Raw genomic sequence first — 9,029 nt, 5'->3', positions numbered from 1 at the left:
GGGAAGTTTTCTTTTTGCATTCAAGTATATTCCTTTTTAATTTTTAAACTAGTGTTTACTTTTTGGGTTTCATGCTGCTCATTTTACCACAAGGTTTTAAAAATATTTAACCTCAAACATATCAAAAGCAAACAGTACTTCAAACTTAAATGCTTGAAAACCTGTTTTGCAAATCTCCAGTCATGGGATTTAACATCTAAATATGTTCTAGATTATTTTCCCCATGCTTTAAGTGCAATAATTGTATTATTACAAAATGATAACACACATCATATACAAAAGACCAGAAATGAAAATGAATCTATTGAGATTTAACCTTTTACTAAAAAATTTTCAATTAAGCAAAGTTTCCCCTCATTAAAATATGAAAAAGCATGTTACTCACACATACCCTTGATAATGTTTTACACCAAAAATGAGATGTGGGGAAACAATTGGGACTTCGAACTTCTGGGAGTGGGGGGCGAGGAACACCTTAAGAAGGGTTCCTAGCATTCTACTTTATAACATATTTTCTTTTTCAGGTTTGTCTCTATTGAATTTAAGCTTTAACATAATTATTGGACTGCCTATTGTCCTGACATCTGTCCTATGAATGAATCTCTTTTGTGTGAAACTATTGCTTGACAGTGTTGTTGAGGTATAGCATAACTTTGCACTGTTTTGATGGTGGTTGTATTTAATTTGATGAATCTCTTTTGTGTGAAACTATTGCTTGAAAGTGTTGTTGAAGTATAGCATAACTTTGCACTGTTTTGATGGTGGTTGTATTTCACTGCTGAATTTTTGTGACAGAACTTTGCTGAAACTAGTCCAGACACTATAGCATGTGGCATTTCTTGTCGGTGGCTGGCTAAATACAGTAGATCCGAATTAATATGTATTATATTTTTTGTTTTGTGACACGGGATGGGAGAAAATATAATTTTTTATGTATATAGAATTAGTAGAAACTTTGAGTATTTTGGTTATGTATTTCAGCACGAAATAAAAGTGTATTTGAGTTAAAAGACTTGGTTTATTTTACATTTCATTAGTTGACAGTACACAGAAGAAATGTATAAATCAAAACTTGTGGCAAGCGAGACTGCTAAAATATTCTATATTTTACTTTCTGTAGTTTTTAGTGTCGAATCAGATTACCTAATCATACTAGGAATTTATAAATCCTCCATTTGTATTCAGCATTAATGTACTTTCGTATGCTTCTGCCGCCCATATTTGGTATAGGCTATTCAGTACATTTTGTAGCTTGTTGGCGAGAGTCCTATATTCAAATTTATTTTGGGTGATTTGATGGTTTTCAGCTAAACTTTTGTTTCATTTTTCATGAATAGATGGTTAATCGTATTCAGCTGTTTATATCAATTTTTCAAAACAATGCAATCTTGTTTCTTTCAGAAGTTTTGTTGCATTTAAAAATATAAATTCAGTGCAATTACAGTAGAACCTCGATTATCCATGTGTGGATTAACTGTGCTATGAAAATTTCATGTTCAGCTCTTCCATATCCGTGTTGTAGTTGTTGGCTTTTTTTTAACATTGGTTACATAAGATTTTGTGGAGGTTGTGATGAAAACAGACATTTCCATTTCATAGAACTGGATTTCTTCAGTACTTTACATAATCGCCCCCCTCCCCCATTCTATGAGCTGAACTCCCCCATATGCATACATAAGAACCAGAGATTGTCCTGGGGTGATTGGCACTTGAAGATTTACAGGAAATGCCAGGAAGTTAGTAAAAATCTGAAAGATAAGGCACAAGAAATGGTGTAACTGAATGTGGTCACATGATGGCATGAATCATCGACTGGGTTAGTGCTGTTCTTGTTTGTGTCATCTCGTAGTACATTTTGTAACTATGCAGAATGGGGCTGACAGGAAAAGGGTAACCTTCCCCGCCATTAATCTAGATAATCGAGATTCTACTGTATTTCTGCCTTCAATGGAACTGTATATAAGTAGTGTTGCTATCTTTCAATAAGTGGTGTAATTTTGTTGTAAAATTTTTCGCATGGATATGAATATATATAAGGAATAGTCATTTCAAAAAAAGGTAAAATACATAAATACTACTTTTTTTCAATTTTTTTACTTTGAATCTTTTTTAAATCCTTCCCCCCCTCCATTAGCCCGGATAATCAAGGATCCACTATACTTTCATTTTTTTGAGGTGATAGAGATAAACATAGAATAATTTTATTAGGACATATATTCATCCAGAAAATTATGAACAAAATATTTACATTGTCAATTTTACTCTACAATAAGATAAAAAAAATGACAGCTACACACAAATGTTCAAATAAAAGGTCATGGATAAGATTAATGATAAAAATTGTGTTTGTGCATTGGGAGGAACAGATTTTTAGGTGAAAAAATTTTTCAGCATTTGTGAAAAATTTTTACTATATTATGTCATCCTAGATTTGGTCCCCCAATGGTATTGGATGTGAAACTTGAATATATTGTGTGTTTATCCTGCATTTGTTCAGAACATTGACTACAAATTCCACCTTTGAAGAAAATCTGAATGGTGAAAATTACTAGCGCAAAGAAATGATCAAATTACTGTCATTCTGCTTGCTGATCCAATTTGTTCTTCATCAAAAGCATTGTTGGTTAGACCATGCTCTTTTTCTGCAGGATATTGAACTTCGTGAATAGATTTTTCACCTAGAGAAGAAATAGCTTGTATGAAATGAAATTGTTTCACTTAGGGCTCATTGAACTGTTTGGAGAAACATTTGTCTAAAAGAAACTACAATTGGGAACAGCATTTCTCTCTATTAAAATGAAAAAAATAATAATCTTCATAAAATAAAAGTTCACTGGAAATCATAAGTTAAAGCTGTTGTGTCTTGAAAGCATTCTAACATTAACATATAAACAATTTGTCATTTTAAACACCCTAGTGTTCTTGGTTTTGTATCTTATCTCAGTTAAGCGACTCGTGGTAGAATTGTGAGCTTTTAAAATTTAACGCGTCACATTAAAGAAGATGATCATGAGAAAATTTTGATTTATCTTACAAAAGAAAGACTACATTTTTGCATACTGTTTCATAGTGTAAATTTTCGAACTTCTTATGCTCATCAGACTAATTGCTTTATTTTATAGCGCTTTCTTGGTATTCTATCTTAACCCTTTGCAGCACAATTTTCCAAAACCCATAGAAAACAATGTAAACAGGTGATCTCACTATGGGGACACCACATCTGAAAGGGTTAAAGTATGGTACATTGAGTAATATTGCAAACATTTATAATACAGCATACTTTGGCTAACAAATGCCTCGTTCATGAATTTTTCAGTTAATGAAAAGAATTTTTTTCCAATGATTTCATGCCTTGGTTAATGAATACGAATTTGGCTAGCAAACATTTCAGTTGGTATAGATGCATTCACTCACAAAACAGTCGCGTTGTGAGCTAAAATTATTGATCTAATCAAAATGAATCCAAAATGAGTAATTATTATTTGAGCAAGATTAATTTATTTCCACCTCAGAATTGCTTTCCAGACACACTTCTCTTTCAGAAATATTTCGAGCCATTTCATGTGAAATAAATGATTAAGCTAACAGGAAATGCATTTAAATAATTTTTTAAAATTTCCTAAGACACTTAAATGATTTCAGTGTATATGAGTAAATTCTTAGTTCTAAACTGAACAGTCAAGGCATACTAGGAACTCATATTTTTCATCTGCATGTGTGTGGGAGAAATGAGGTGACTAACATCACATAGCACACTACCTCACACTTTTTTTTTCTAGTATGGCTCATGAACCTGACTGTATAGCGTAAATTAGTATAAACTAAGAGATGTTCAATTTTTTACTTTTATTTTCTTTTTAAATTCTTCATACTTAATAATTGTAAAGCTGTTTATCTCAGCCTTTGGCCATCATTTGTCTTTTTAACAGTGCTTTTTAGTGTTTTATGAATTTGGTTGGGATTGCACTATAAAAGTGTGATAAAAGATCTCTCACAAAACTTGAAAAAAAAACAACCAATGATCCCATTGGCTACATTCGCTCAAATGTAACCAATGCGCTTATTGGTTGCATTTTTCAAGTTTTATAGAAGAACTTTTCTAAAACTTTTATAGTGTGATCCCAACCTTAAACTATTTTCCATAAAAACCTATCACATTCATTTCATCAGTGAAATCACATTCATTAGCTGAAACGTGATAGGTTTCTATGGAAAATCACGTTTCAGCTAATGAATGTGATTTTGGAACAAATTATCTTAGCCAAGGTAATCGTATATAAAAGTCTTTCAACCAGTGTGCCGTGAGATATGGAGATAAACCAAAAAATATAACGGTCCACTTAAAGTCTTAAAATAAATTATGTCAAATTATTCTCATGCACAACAGGTGGCAACACTGTTGATTCATTTTGATGAATTAATTACTCTTGCGTCCGTCAGATGGCATTACAGTCAATCCCTCCTGAACATTTCCAAGGTTTGATTCAATACACTCGATTCCTCATGAACATTCCGAGGCTTCGACAGAACTATCTATAAAAGTTTGAGTTTTCCTGACACTTTTAGTTGTTTTCTTAGCATTGATTCACAGTATTTTGCTATGGATAAGTTCATTCTTAAATGTAAACTCCAGGACAATGAAAGTGAACAGTTGGCTCCTACTGCTTGCTTCAAACCGAACCTTACAGTTTTTCCCGGACCATCAACTTCAACACATAATGGAAACGAAGACAAAAGAACGTACCTGGACAGTTACTTAGCACATGGATTTCCATTTAATAAGAATGAGGAAAACCCTCTCCCTGTGTGTGTGGTTTGTGGCTAAACAGCAACCAGGCCATGGTGCCTAGCAAACTGAAGCTGTATCTTACAACAAAGCATCATAGTGTGTCACAGAAAAGTTTGTCATATTTTTCACGTCGAGGGAGGGAGGGAGGGAGGGAGGGGAGAAGAAAGCAGCTCTGTGAGAATGGTTAAGAGTGTTACCATAGCTGACATTGCTCTTGAAGCATTATTTTAAGTAGCAGAACTGATAGCTAAGAAAAAGAGACCTCATACTCTTTTAGAGGAAATCATTGGCCCTGAATGCAAAATTATAGTTTTAACAATACTTGGCAAAGGAGCAGCTGATCAAGTTTCAAAAATATAACTCTCCAACAATGCAATCAGCTGCATGATATCTGAAATGTCATGTAATATCAACGAACAAGTCGTGGAGGAAATAAAATCTCATAGAATATTTGCTTTGCAAGTAGATGACAGTATTGATATTGTTGACAAACCACAACTCTTTGGGTTTATCAGATATATTGATGATAAAGATATCAGTGAGCAGTTTCTGTTCTGTAGACAGCTGGAGACTACTACCCACAGGCCATGATATTTTGTTTCTATTGCTTCCTATATCAATAATCATGACCCTCCATGGAAAGACTTGTGGTATATGTATGGATGGTGCACCATCTGTGTCTGGGAAATTTAAAGGTTTTACTGCCAGAGCTCTCAATGAAAATCCATCCATTATTATAATTCACTGTTTTTTGCACAGAGAGGCATTAGTTGTGAAAGCTTGTAATGAAGAGTTTGCTGCAGTTTTTAACAGAGTCATGAAAATGGCAAACTACATCAAGTCTTCATCTTTGAAGTGCAGAATTTTTGAACAGTTATGCTGCAAAACGGATGCCTTATACCTCTTTGTTACTTCACAGGGCCATCATTTCAACTTTTTCCAGGGGGGGCAAAGCACGTGTACTCAATGTATGTATATATATACACCATTTTTAGTGTATTTTCGAAGACGGGCCTGTTACTTCACTCAGAAATAAGGTGGTTATCATGACTGTGTATTGAACCAGTTTCTTGAACTCAAAGAACAAGTGAAAACATTTTTAAGAATGAAAATCAAGGCACTGTTACTAAATGATTCTTGGTGTTTGGAACTGTCGTATCTGGCAGATATTTTTCATAAGCTGAATGACCTTAATGTTTCAATGCAGGGTCGACAGGAAACAATAATTTCCTCAACCAGTAAAATGAAAGGTTTAAAAAGAAAACTTGGTTCTCGGAGGTCTGCAGTTCAGAAAAGAGATAGTCAAATTTTCCATCTTTTCTCATTCTGGCAGGAGATAAACATCTGGGTAAGCTGAAAGACCTCATATTTGTCATCAGTTATCAAGACTCAATATGCAATAGATATGTACTTTCCACTGAGAATCTCTACTAGGTTGTCTCACGATTCGATTTTTCAGACAGTGGGTAGGAAATACATTTCACTGCTTGCGAACGAGATGAAGTTATTGATCTTTGCCCTCTGATCTTATTCTACACTCAAAGATAAGTTCACCAAGACTGAGGCATTGGTGGCTGCTTTTCGACTTGGACTGAGAGAGGAGTATTGTAATCTAAATGAAGAAAGCAATTAACACACTTTTGCCCTTTTGGACATTATATCTATGCCTGCAAGCCTTCTCAGCTATGGCGAATAAAATACAAAGCAAGAAATAGACGGCAAGACCTTGAGGACGATATGCGTGTTTCGTTGTCAGCTGTAAAACATGGTATCAAGCATCAATCACAAGTTTCATGTTAATGATTAATCGACCAAAACTATTGATACATTTTTACTCAGTGATTTTTGTTGTATTCAAGGAAGGGTGCCCCAAGTTTTTAATGTTAATCCCAAGGGTGCCGCGAACTTCAAAAGGTTGGGAAACAACTGGTATATAGTAATATAATGTTATAGTAACCATAAAAAAAAGTCTAAAAAAAGAAAAATTGAACTTCAAAAAATGTAACCTTCAATTCCAACATGTGAAACAATGTGTGTGTTCCAACATGTGTGATTTCAAGTTTTCCAACTTTAGAAGTTACATATTCTGCTTTCATGATCATCAATTACCACTGCCAGTATATAGAAAAAACCGGAGCTGCCCGGGCTTTCTCTATATATTAGAAGCATTGAAGAAGCAAAACAAACCATTGTAAAAAAAAATCTGTCTGAAACACATTGTTTGGAAACTATGACTGTTCACACATTGTTTCCACATCTGTATGCAGAATTTGTGGAGGGAAAAGAATAAGGACTTACTGGGTATGATATCCAATGATTTTGATCGTGAACATTTATGAATGTAAAGCTGATAGATTATGCTTATTATTACACAGAAAGCTGTCATCGAAAACGCATATAGCCATGGAAAAAGTAAAACTTTGCCTTGATCCTGTGGGAATGTAAAAATACAAAAATGATTACAGTTTAAATGGCAAATACAAAAATTTCCTCCAATCTATGAAAAATGTATAAAAATGAGAAAATAACTTGCATGTACTGTATTGGTTGCATAACAGTTTTGGTTGCTTGAATTTTACAGATTGTTAAATTATCAATTTTAACAATGTTACACTTTTGCTCAAAAATATTTATTTTATCAGTATATTTCTATTATTTTGTTTTGATTCGCAAATGAATGAATAAATTAATATAAAATTCGAAGAAATTTTTAACATGTTTTAAAGTCACAATTAATCAAAACATGTAATGTGTTGAAAATTTCTTTGAATTGAAACCAGGCAATGTTTTTTTTTTGGGTAGTAGTGGAAAATTGCTGATTTTTTTTTTTAGAGTTTTGAATCTGAGTTAGTGGACACATAATCTGGAATAGTTAAGCACACTTTGAGGTGCACAAAACATATTTCTAAGTTTTCAGTTTTCCTCCAGTTTAATATGTGTAAAATGAGTAAAAATAAGTATATATATATATTATACGGAATTGTCCTACAGGTGTCAATTTAACCACATTGACCAACATTTGTATGAATTAACCTTTTTAGCTGGTTTTTAAAATTTCATCGGTTGGTATTATAACTCCCATAGTGTAAATCACACTGAACCCTATGTAAAATGCCATACCTCTTTCCAAAAAGAATATTTTTTTTCAGATTTTGTGCAACTAATAGTGCTTTCTCCCCACACCTCTAAAAATGATTTAAAAAGAACTACCCAGGAAGAGAAATACATTGGCTTTTTCTGTTATTATATGCATCTGTTACTATATGCATATTTCTATACTACCTTGAAGGGAAAGAAAAAAAACCAGTCTCTCTCTCCCCCCCCCTTCCGTTATCAAACTTTGTATAAAAGTGAGCTCCCGTCACTTGATCTGACAAGTTGTGTGGGGGGAGAGGGATAAAATGAAAACATGTGTTAGACTGTAAAAGTGTTTTATGATGTATGATATCTTGTACTTGCTAAATTAAACAGCATTGAGTTAGGCAAGATGCCTAACTCAATGCTTCCAATGCCGCTTTAAGGGTTGAATTGAGATAGTAAGCTTATCATGACTTTAACATTTAGCGAAATAAAACATTTACCAAATTTCATGATTTTTTCTCAAATATTTACTCACCACAAAAGGAAATGATAATGAAGCAATAGTCAATGCAGTGCCAACATTTTGAACACCTGATTCTATCGAAACAGTGCGTCGCACAGGTGGGGCTTGTCTGAAGATGCAGGCGATTGTATATCCTAAACCAAATCCTAGAAATGGTAGCAACACGACTGCTAGGTACAACTGGTATGGTACGTTAACGAATATGTCTGGGAAGATGAAGAACTCCATTGTCTGACAAATAAATATTATAGCAAACCCTGCTACACTTCCGGCCTAGTATATGTAGGAATGAAATAAGGTTAGATATTTCCTATAAATTAGTGGAAAAGATTAAAATTAATCAAAACACACTTAAAAATTACTTAAGACAAAGTAGTTTCTTGAGTGAAATACCTATTATATGATTCAAATTACACTCGTGTACAAAAATTATGCTTGATGCATGAAATGCCGAAAATAAAGGTAATATGAGAGACATGAACTCTTGGAATAATCTGCATAAGAGCTCAGGTTGTGGGAATTTGCAAATGTTAGATGTGGTTATGTGTGCAGTTAGCAATGAGGCACCTATAAACTAGCCAATGGTATCAGAGCTGGGATGCTGTGCCACACTAGAGATAATGCCTCACAACTGAC

The 9,029-nt window shown here is 33.6% G+C and overlaps 1 protein-coding gene across 2 annotated transcripts in view; it reads right to left on the bottom strand.

The window, feature by feature from the left end:
- Positions 1 to 1,110: 1,110 nt before the first annotated feature.
- Positions 1,111 to 9,029, bottom strand: part of LOC149085404 (ileal sodium/bile acid cotransporter-like) — a 71,841-nt gene continuing 63,922 nt past the window's right edge. Inside the window, exons 6-8 of one of the 2 annotated variants that reach the window (XM_089233403.1) lie at positions 8,406 to 8,653; positions 7,088 to 7,220; positions 1,111 to 2,678 (exon numbers count right to left, since the gene is read on the bottom strand). In XM_089233403.1, the coding sequence (XP_089089529.1) occupies positions 2,566 to 2,678; positions 7,088 to 7,220; positions 8,406 to 8,653 (494 nt within the window). In that variant the 3' untranslated portion in view covers positions 1,111 to 2,565. Of the gene's footprint in view, positions 2,679 to 7,087; positions 7,221 to 8,405; positions 8,667 to 9,029 lie in introns of both variants that reach the window. The other variant, XM_089233402.1, reaches the window with a different exon arrangement.

Source organism: Pholcus phalangioides, unplaced genomic scaffold (assembly GCF_987345545.1).
Source record: "Pholcus phalangioides strain wild (caught in Gottingen) unplaced genomic scaffold, Ppha-v1.0 ptg000007l_1, whole genome shotgun sequence".
In the NCBI taxonomy this organism is placed as follows: Eukaryota; Metazoa; Arthropoda; class Arachnida; order Araneae; family Pholcidae; genus Pholcus; species Pholcus phalangioides.
This window is presented reverse-complemented; position numbering and strand designations above follow the sequence as displayed.